The following is a 10,733-nucleotide window of genomic DNA, read 5'->3' on the forward strand; positions in this document are numbered from 1 at the left end:
GCTCATGTCAGTGACGTTTTACAGGAAGATGAGTCAGTAACAGGTGGGTCCCGATAAAAATGGTAATAAAGTGTTTGAACGAGTTAACCCAGCGGATCCGAGACGGAAACAGCTTCTGCCGTTAATGGCTGATGTTCATCTCGCTTTCTTCGTCTTCGTCAGCGGAGAAGGCGGAGAAGGACAGCGGCTCGCACTGCAGGGTGCGTAGATTGACCAGGCAGGCGGTCTGGGTGCTGCTGAAGTCTGGGACGGTAACCAACAGGACTTCCTGACCGTCAGAACCTGGCAGGACGAGACCCAAGTTACAGGACGTACTGAGAAAACTCACAGGCAGCCATTTCCACAGTCAAATATCAAGAGTTCTCCCATTTTTAAAGTAAAACTAAAATTATGGCAGATATGCCATCAGACTTTATAGACAGAACATGCAAAAAAAAAACAACAAACAAACAGGAAATCAGGAAGGACTAATGAACTGAATCGACAGGCAAACAGATAGATGAGAGGATGGGTTGTTGCACAAAACGTATCCAGACCTGGAAATAAAAAAAATAAAAAAATAATCCTGCGCATTTCCAGGCTCTGAAGCAGGGGTGTCAAACTCATTTTGGTTGAGGGGCCGCATTCAGCTTAATCTGATCTCAAGAGGGCCACACGAGTAAACTCATTGCAAGATTAAATAGAACTAATAAAAGTGGACTTGTTGATTTTTATATTAAATTCATTTCACTTTTACACAATATATTATGAATAACCTCAGCGTTTTTAAGAAAAGTATGTACAATTTCAACAAAACTTTTACTCAGTTAAACATTTACTTGTGCATTATGTATAAGAACTGATCACAGTGATTGGACAATGTTGAAAAACATTTATTCACATTTTTTTGAACTTAAAAACACTGTCCTTCATGACAAAATACATCAAACAGATAAAAATTAAGAAATGATTAAAATGTTTCCACACCTGAAGCTTAATCTGCCAATTAAAACACAGCATATTTTCAATTAAGCGAAGTACATGTTGTTTTCAATAATTGTTTTATCATTCTCTTCCTTTTATCTCCTCTTTCTTTCACCTTTTCTTTTTTCTTATTGTTCTTCCTTTCCTCTCCTACTTTCCCATTGTAGTGTCCATATAATTTGAGATATTACCCGCATGAATCATAATAAAACTACTCACATTCATAAATCAAGCGGAGCACTATGGCAAAAGCAGTACTGCTCCACTTGTGAAAGTCAAATCTGATGAGCTCTTTTTTGCATTAAGACAAAAATTCTTATTGCCACATTGCCAGACAGAACACTGGGAAAAAAAAAAAAAAAATTTTTTTTTTTTTTTTAAATAATGATAATGCATTTAGCCACAGGGCCGGACTAAATTGTTCGGCGGGCCGGATCCGGCCCGTGGGCCGTATGTTTGACACCCCTGCTCTAAAGGAACCTGAGCACACGTCTGTCACCAACCTGTGACAAGCTTGGAGCCGAAGGCCGGAGCGTTGCCGCTGAAGTACACGTGGGGACATTCCTCCAAGATGAAAGGGTCCCTGTGATAAAATGGGTAGCAACCTAAAACACAAAGACTATTGTAACTACCCAGTTATGTGTGCAGACCGCCAAAGCCTCTCCACCTTTAACCAACCTAGAGTATCAGGCGCGGTGGGCGCCAGGTGTCGCAGCCCCAGCGTTTCCTCCAGTATCTCCAGGTGGCTTTCCATGCTGCTGTACTTCCTAATGTCGCACACGTTCTGGCCCGATGTGCCTAAAAACCTTGGCAGAGAGAGACAACCACCAGATCCTAAGCATACCCCAACAATCGCTCCTGAGGGGACGGCGTGTCTGCGGAGGACCCCGCCTACCTGACTCCGTCGATGGTGGCGCCGTACGGATTGGAGACCAGCTGCAGTGTGGGGTACGCAGACGACAGCGGGAACATGCATCTGTGCAGGGGCTGCTGGGGGAGGGTGTAGTTGGTGGGGTCGTACTGCCCGGGCATTACGTCCACCGGGACGGATGCCTTAGCATGAGCAAGAGGAGACGACACGCAGCTTCAGACATGCAGTAAAACCGAGATTTTACGCTGAACATCAGGAGAAATACAGAAAACGTGTTGAAATGGGCAAATTGTTTAAAGATGGATCCATTCTGGCTCTTCTGCTACCAGCTACTAGACACGACTGATCGCAATCTCTGAAGTTTATTATGCAATAAGACACCAAGATGACCTGATATAACAGGTACAATTAGGGCTGGACCATATAGAAAAAAAAGTATCGATAAAATAGAATTCATATTGATTGATATTGAGAATTATCAACAAATTCAAAACATATCTTTTAAGTGCAGCCCTGGCCATTTTATGATGTTGCCAAGCAACCTATTTTTAGATGAAGAACACACAAACAATGAATTCAAACTAAACCCTTTATTCAACCAACTTTTTAACCAAAATTGCAAGTTTAAAAAAAAAAGAACACATGCTCTTTGAACCCTTTGAAGGGGGCGGAGCTTGGTTCCTGGGTCTGCATTTGTGATTGGGTGGGAGGATGTAATGACTGTAATATTAACTTACATGGCTAGAATGCAAAAGGAAGATAAACTTCTTCTGATTAACTTTTTATTGACCCTTTTTTTTTTGTAATCAATATGCAATATATATTGATGATAATAATAATAATAATAATAATAATAATAATAATAATAATAATAATAATAATAATAATAATAAATTTAATTTATAATGCTCTTTAAATATTAAATAAAATCTCAAAGTGCTACAATAGCAAGGGATCAAAAAAAGTTCCCAAAGTATAATAAAAACAATACACCATAAAAGCAAAATTTAAATCATAAGTATTAAAAGGCCGTTTGAAATAGGAATGTGTTTAGGTGCTTTCTGATATTGAATTATCGTCCAGCCCTAGATTTAATACTTACCTTCATTAAGCTCCTAAATGCCAAACATCACCATCTGAATATTTATGCTACAGTAATCATCCAGCCTTGATCTACAGCAACAGCAGAATACTGCGTGAAGCAGACTCACCACCAGCTGCAGCAGCATCTCATCAAGCAAACGGATGGCGTCCACGGTGCCCGCCTGAGTCTTCTTAGTGAGATACTTGGGCTGATAACACAGGAAACGTATCGATGGTTTATATGAAAAACATTCCTAAGGACGGCACTCTGAGCAGACGCTCGTTAGGACCGAGGCGCTCGTCTCACCTTTGTCGACGCGTCTTTGTCCTGGGTGCTTTGGCTCAGGAGGTTTCCGGCCAGCAGGACCCGGGAAATGGTCGCCGCCCCGCTCTGCTCCCCCGCGTCGCCGAGCTGACCGGTCACCATGTCCACCAGCAACTGGAGGCCCAGCATGCTGTCGGCCCGGCTGCTGCCGAGGCCCAGCCCCGAGGCCAGCAGCACAAACCTGAGCAGAAAGACGGGTTAGAACCGGAGGGGCCGTGCTGGGCTGGGGCCTCATCGGCACAGGAGGACCGGGGGGGGGGGGGGGGGGGGGCGGGGCTTACTTGTCAGAGCTGAGCGCAGGTCTGGGTGTCTGCGAGGGGAGGCCCGCCGTGCAGAAGTCCTCTACCGTGAACTTGCCGTCGTTCTTCTCAGCCCCGTAGATGGCGATGACGCTGCCTGAGAGGGCGAGCGGGACAGTCAGTCATACGGAAGCCGCGAGTTCAACGCTGCGGGACGTGTGCGGCTACAAACTGACCCGTCACACACTTGTCTCTGTCAATTTTGCCCTCCAGCTTAATCCTCTGCAGCTCATCCTCCAGGACCAGTTCGTCGGCTTCTGTGATGTATTTGGTTCGTGCCGGCTGGGGCAGGAGGTTGTGCTGGAGAAAAAACAGAAAAAAAGTCATAAACAAAGGAGCAATCTGCCTTGCAAAAATTTTCCCAACCTTTAAACAGGGATATGGATGATTTGCGGCATTTATTGTGAAAATATCAATGATGATTAATACCATTTAAAAATCTATCGGGACCTTTTTTAGTACCAGGTAGGATGGCTGTAGCTGCACGTCAAACACAAGTGCTGCTCTGATATCTCGCCCATAATTCAATATCAATATATAAATCGCAACATAACTTTATTCAGTAACGGTGATGCGACATCTCTGATATTTCGATATACATTACAGTCTCTAATTACAGCATTCATCACTGACTGACGTTGTGGGTTTTATGGCTTTTATTTTTTTAAAGAAAGTATTCCTAAAACATTACATTGGAGGAGTTTTATAGACTTGGTAAAATAATTGTCCTAAGTTTGTACAGGCATCTGTTGTGGACATTATTGGCAGTCTGGGGCTTTTATTTTGTAAGAAAAATATTGTGAAATAAGCAATATAACGCTAAAATAAGCACAACTCTCACATTTTTTTTTTTTTTACAGATTTTATTACATCTTCTCATGGGACAACACCGACGGTACGACACTTTGATCCCATGTGAAGGAGTCGGTGCACAGCTGGTATAACAGCGTAAATTTGTTTTGCCCCAAACGTAACTGAACACATAGCCAACACCGTCTAAACAAAAAGGTGATTACGCCCCTAAAGTGACACAAAGAAATTGGAAAAGGGAAAATCCAAATGACGATTTTAGCCTTCTGCTGGTTTGTGAACATCTTGTGGAGTTTGTAGTCAGGATGAATCCACATTCTTCTGGATAAATCTCTCGATAAAAACAATGCCAGGATAAGGGCAAACGGTACGAAAATAGCCCGTCCCCAACTTTTCCCACAGCTTAAAAAGGTAAAAACAACAACCTTTCATGTATTTTACACGGGTTTTAGGTAATGGATGCTTTTTAACGTTTTGCAAGCTAAAGCGTATCTGCATTCAGCCTCCTGCAATAATGTGTAGAAACACCTTTACAGCAATCACAGCTTTAAGCCTGTTGGCTATGGGAAACGTGTCACTATGCTTTGATCTAAACCTTTCCATTGCAGCTCCAGCCACAGGGTTGTCATCCTGTTGGAAGGTGAACCTTCACTATTTCTCCACTATTTTTCCCAGGACTGTTGCGTTTGGCTTTGTCCAGCTTCCCATCAGCTCTGCCCAGCAGCTCTGATGCCGGAGAAGAAAAGCAGCCCTACAGCAGGACACTGCGTCCCTGGTGTCCCCACGGCCATTTGCATCGTCCCAATCATAAACATAGGTGAAGCTATGGACTGAACGCCTTCTTCACCATGAAACACGGCGGCAGGGTCATGCCGTCGGGATGCTTTTCTCCTTCAGGGACAGGAGAGCTGGTCAGCGTCCGTGGAACTAAACAAGATAATCCTGGGAGAGAATCGGTTCAGATCGGATCATTTATACTGTTATAAACGGCCTAGTCAAAGCCCACAGTCAAAGACTTATTGATGTCCACAAACGCTTTCCATCAAATCAGACTGCATCCCAGTCATTTTGGAAAGAAGAGAGGGCAAAAATGGCATTGTCTTCACGTTTGAAGCAGCTAGAGGCATACAAGAAAAGACTAAAGGGGGGGGGGGGGGGTTACCATTTATGAAAAACTAAATTAAACTATAACCAAACTAAAGAAAACCGTGCTTCCTTTTCCTGCCCTTTCAAAATTAGACGCTACTTTGCATAAGATCCAACACCCACACTGAAGCTGAGCACTAACGTTGCATAAAAAGTAAAAAAAAATAAAAGTAAACCTGCCCACCTCCTCGCTGATCTCCTTCAGGATGGACGGCTGCAGGTCCATGCGCTTGAACAGGGTGCCCACAATGCAACACTGCTCCCCGGTCTCCAGGTCACACAGCTTCCTGATGCGGACATCCGGACCTGGCGAGAGGCGGGAGAAGGCGTTCAGCAGCAGCAGCACACCCGGGGACAAGGCAGATGCTCCGGGCGTCTCTCTCTCTCTCTCTCTGCCCTCACCCCACTTGTGTTTAGCTTTGTCGGACAGCAGGGGCCTCATCTCCATGAGACGCGCTGCGTAGATGTGAGCGTACTGGCGGCTGAAGCTCCGCTCCCCGACGCTGTAGCGCGCCGTGCAGAGGCTGTAGTCCGGCGGGCTCCTCTCGAACACCGGGCCCTGCTCCTCAGAGGCCGGCCGGCGGAGCAGCGAGGAGCCGTCCCTCTGGGCGCTCAGGTCCGAGAACATGACGGCCCTGAAAACACGCTGGTTATCACTCCGGTCCACAGACTGCGAGCTAATTTTACACGGTGAAGGAAGGCGTAGCGCCATGTGCTTGTTTCCGTACTTTGTGTCTGAAATGCAGAGACTTTACCTTGTAGGAAGTGAGGTCTGGCTCAGGCTCTGTCGGTCTTTAGACGTGATATTGGCATAAATGTTCCGACTTTCCCCCCAGGTGAGCAAAAACAGACAATTCCCGCGAAATGACGCTTTGACGTCACTTCTTCTTCTTCCTTAAAGTTTAATGGCGGTTGGCGACCAACTTAAAGGGGCATTACTGCCACCTACTGATCCAGAGTTTGGGCCACATTTTGAGTTTACAATCTAGGAACTATATATATATATATATATATATATATATATATATATATATATATATATATATATATGTGTGTGTGTGTGTGTGTGTGTGTGTGTGTCCGCTGTCTGGTTTCCACCAATCCCCACATGAGCTGGCACAGAAAGAAATTGAACATGGGCCCCCCACTAATGAAATCTAAAAACAGTACTCGGTATATTACAAAGAATATCCTTTCTACTGTTTGACTGAAATGACCAAATACTTGAAAGAACCGAGGCTGAATCTGAACACAATAACACCTTCTTGGATTTTGCCATCAAAATTGTCACAGTATAAACCCCCAAACCATCTGAAGTGTGTCTATTAATCCCATTCCTCCTTGCTGGAACTGAAACCCCAAAACCTGTCCCTCCATTATCTGGATTCTTGGCTCCATCTGTGAGGATATGAGCATAATCTGAATACCTTCGCCTTGACGTCATTTGCTTGCGAGATGAATTTGTGAAACTGTGGACCTTGTGCAAAAAAGGATAAAACTATTCTCCAACTTTAATTTATCTTTGAAAATATTCAATAGAGTAAATTCAGCTTCAGATTTAACAAAGCACAATATTTATTATTCTTATTATTATTATACTTTGTACATTTCCAAAGTCAGGAAACGGGAGAGAAATGACTGCAGAACATCTCACCTCGGCCACAACTCTTTCCAACTTCTCCCCGCTGGTAGACGCCACGGAGCACTTTATGCCAAAACCCACAGGCTCAGCAACAGTTTCTTCCCACAAGCCATCACTCTTATAAACAGCTGACTCTGATAACAAAAAAGTACTGTTCATTTTCACTGTTCATATTGTATCTACTGTACAACCATACACACCTATCCCATGTATAACACTATATAATTCTCATTTATTCCAGCATTCCCATTCTCTGCACTCATTTTACTGTGAACATGTATGTTTGTATGTGTATGTGCACCTGTGCATCGCTTCCACGATAATAACGGAAATAATATTCACTCCTGCGTCCTTTGCTCTCTGCTCATTGCATTATTGTGTCAGTTAGTCTGCTTGTTTATAATGTGTTCATGTGTTTTCTATACTGCAGACTGTTTGATTTTTATTACTGCACTACAGTGTTATTGCATCATAGTATAAGTGAGCACATTGTCAGCATTAATCCAGGGCCAAATTCCTCATATGTGTACACGTACCTGGGAAAGAAAACTAATTCTGTTTCTATGATTAGAGCTAAATGCTTCAAATAAAACATGTGACTCTATGGATATGAATATGTTTCTGTGTTTTTATTATTAGTAGTATTATTTATTAAAGGACACAAGTCAGCTTTTCAATGATATACTACATTTAGGGTTGCCAACTCCTTGAGAAATAAATATGGGACACTTTTTGGCCAACCATTGTCTTCCACCCTAATGACGTGATGAATCTTTTGTTTTTTTACTGTGTATGAAATGATTTTGTAAACATCTGATTCAAAGTTTAATTTAATTAGACACATATTTTTGGCAACCCTTTGTTTTTCCATACAACACAGATAAAATATGGTATAATCATCCTCATCCTTAATGATCTGTTACATTTCTTCTACCCGTTTTCCCAAAACCGCCAACGCTTTGCTGGCAGCGTCGCGAAGTGATGACGCAGCCACCGTAGCTCCTTCTGTCGCACGCCGATGAGGTCACAATAGCGTCGCCATTTTCGGGAGCTCTTTGTGCGCCTCCGTCTGCTAAGACTCGCCTGCTTTTTTGGCACGTTTTTCGTCGACTTTTAGCGCACATCTGTTGACAAAACATGCAGGGATACAGAGGCCCCCAGCAGAACCACGGACCCAACCGTCCGGGGAACCACGGCAAGGGCGAGGGGCCCGACAGCAACGGCCAGCAGCCGGAGCCCAGCGAGCAGACCAACCCCAACGCGGCCTTGACGCTGGACCCGCAGAGCTTCAGGAAGCCCGGCGAGAAAACCTTCACGCAGCGGAGCAGGCTGTTCGTGGGCAACCTGCCCACGGGCGTCACGGAGGACGACCTGGTCAAGCTCTTCTCCAAGTACGGCAACGCCAGCGAGGTGTTCGTCAACAAGGACCGGGGCTTCGGCTTCATCCGCCTGGAGACCAGGATCATCGCGGAGATCGCGCGGGCGGAGCTGGACGACCTGCCGTTCAAAGGCAGACCCATCCGCGTGAGGTTCGCCACGCACGGCGCCGCTCTGTCCGTGAAGAACCTCCCGGAGTTCGTGTCCAACGAGCTCCTGGAGGAGGCCTTCTCCGTCTTCGGCCAGATCGAGAGGGCCCTGGTGATCGTGGACGACCGGGGGAGGCCCACGGGGAAAGGCATCGTGGAGTTCACCGCCAAGCCGGCGGCGCGCAAAGCCCTGGACAAGTGCAACGACAGCGCCTACCTCCTCACCGCCTTCCCGCGGCCCATCACCGTGGAGCCCATGGAGCAGTTCGACGAGGACGAGGGCCTCCCGGAGAAGCTGATCAACCGCAACCAGCAGTACCACAAGGAGCGGGAGCAGCCGCCGCGCTTCGCCCAGCCGGGCTCCTTCGAGTTCGAGTACGCCATGCGCTGGAAGGCCCTGATGGAGATGGAGAAGCAGCAGTACGACATGGTGGAGCGCAACATGAAGGAGGCGCAGGAGAAGCTGGAGGCCGAGATGGAGGCGGCGCGACACGAGCACCAGGTGATGCTGATGCGGCAGGACCTGCTGCGCCGGCAGGAGGAGCTGCGGAGGATGGAGGAGCTGCACAACCAGGAGGTGCAGAAGAGGAAGCAGGCCGAGCTGCGGCAGGAGGAGGAGCGCCGGCGGAGGGAGGAGGAGATGAGGCTGCGCAACGAGGAGCTGATGAAGAGGCAGCAGGAGGGCTTCAGGGGCGGCTTCTCGGAGACCAGGGAGCAGGAGATGAGGATGCACATGGGGGGCCACGGCATGCCCATGAACAGAAACTCCCTGGGCGGAGGCTCGGGGGCCGCCGCGGCCGCTGCCCTGGCGGCTGAGAGCGCCCCCATGATGGCGCCCTCCTCCGGCAGCCTGCCCGGAGGAGGCCAGGGCGGCTTCCCCAGAGGGCTGCCCAGCTCCGGAGACTATAGCAAGCAGCGCAGATTTTGAATCACATTTCTGTTCTCTCCTCTTTTTCCAGCTCACTGTACGCTAAAAAGTAGTGGATGTTCCCCCAAGGACTTTTAAAACCCTTATTTTGTTACTTTTTTTTCTTTTCTTTTTTTTTTTTTTTGGTATGTTTGAGTTGTTTCTGTACTAATACTAATCTCCAAATGAGCCATGCGTTTTACATTGTTTCTAAAAAAATTTGTTAGGGGTAGATATTGTTTTCTGTTCAGAATGTTTTACGCTTTCTGTACTAAAGGCCTGATTCCCGATAAATAAGGTGTTTTTATTCAGGATGGAGCGGTTTCACAGCGCGGTTCACCCACCAGCCTGCCGGCACCTTTCTACAGGCCAAGGCTGGAGAGTGAGGTTTTGATCCATTCTGGGGTTGTTGTTGTTTTTTTTTGTTTGTTTTTGTTTTTTTTCCCTTTTGTAATGACAATATCACACAGGAGAAATGGGATGTGCCGTACATTATAATGATGCCGTGTGGTTTTGAATCTGACAGGAAGTGAATATGGATAAGCGCATCGTCCTCATTTCTGCATTAAAGCAAATGTCCCTGTAGTTTATTTCATTTGTTATTAAATGCAAAAATGTGTATAAAAGCTGTTGGTTGATGCATTTCTTAACCAAAACTGGTGAATTGTTGATGCCTCTAGTGAATTGTGTGGGGGGGGTTCCTTTAAATTTGGGTGATTCTGGCTGATTTGGGGCTTTTCTACACATAAACATCTCACTGTGTGTTGTGATATGACTTTTAATGATTCCCTGATTAAAAAGGGTATTAGAAAATAATATAAATATACCTGCAACGTGTTCTAATCGTGTTATTGTAGCTGCCGTCAGTCATAGCCCCAATAAACACAAATGCATTTAATAATGTAACATTGAAAGAAAATCCCAAACACCTTTCATCACTAGTCACATAAAGAAACGTGATTTTTTTTTATCACCTAAATTCACACAGTAGCTGCTTTTCATTATATATTTTTTTAATTTGTTGCTATTTATTGATGCAACCCTGTCAGTTTCAGACATTAATTGGAATTTATCGTGGAGACAAATCAAGTTCTTATGAGACATTTTTCACGATAACGACATAACGATATGATAAAGGCTCAACCTGGTTATTACATTACC

The 10,733-nt window shown here is 45.5% G+C and overlaps 2 protein-coding genes across 2 annotated transcripts; one reads left to right on the forward strand and one right to left on the reverse strand.

The window, feature by feature from the left end:
- Window positions 1–80: 80 nt before the first annotated feature.
- Window positions 81–6,402, reverse strand: pold2 (polymerase (DNA directed), delta 2, regulatory subunit). Its single transcript, XM_021311856.2, has 11 exons — window positions 6,253–6,402; window positions 5,900–6,132; window positions 5,682–5,803; window positions 3,718–3,841; window positions 3,524–3,638; window positions 3,225–3,423; window positions 3,046–3,126; window positions 1,859–2,016; window positions 1,642–1,769; window positions 1,467–1,568; window positions 81–282 (listed from the first exon to the last, which is right to left on the reverse strand). Exons 2-11 carry the CDS (start codon window positions 6,123–6,125, stop codon window positions 122–124), a joined length of 1,416 nt encoding a protein of 471 aa, XP_021167531.2. The 5' UTR covers window positions 6,126–6,132; window positions 6,253–6,402; the 3' UTR covers window positions 81–121.
- Window positions 6,403–8,058: 1,656 nt separating this feature from the next.
- nono (non-POU domain containing, octamer-binding) lies at window positions 8,059–10,198 on the forward strand. The gene has a single exon (XM_012854761.3). It carries the CDS (start codon window positions 8,277–8,279, stop codon window positions 9,591–9,593), a length of 1,317 nt encoding a protein of 438 aa, XP_012710215.3. The 5' UTR covers window positions 8,059–8,276; the 3' UTR covers window positions 9,594–10,198.
- The last annotated feature ends 535 nt before the right edge of the window (window positions 10,199–10,733 follow it).

The sequence above is a fragment of the Fundulus heteroclitus genome, chromosome 12 (assembly GCF_011125445.2).
Source record: "Fundulus heteroclitus isolate FHET01 chromosome 12, MU-UCD_Fhet_4.1, whole genome shotgun sequence".
Taxonomy (NCBI): domain Eukaryota; kingdom Metazoa; phylum Chordata; class Actinopteri; order Cyprinodontiformes; family Fundulidae; genus Fundulus; species Fundulus heteroclitus.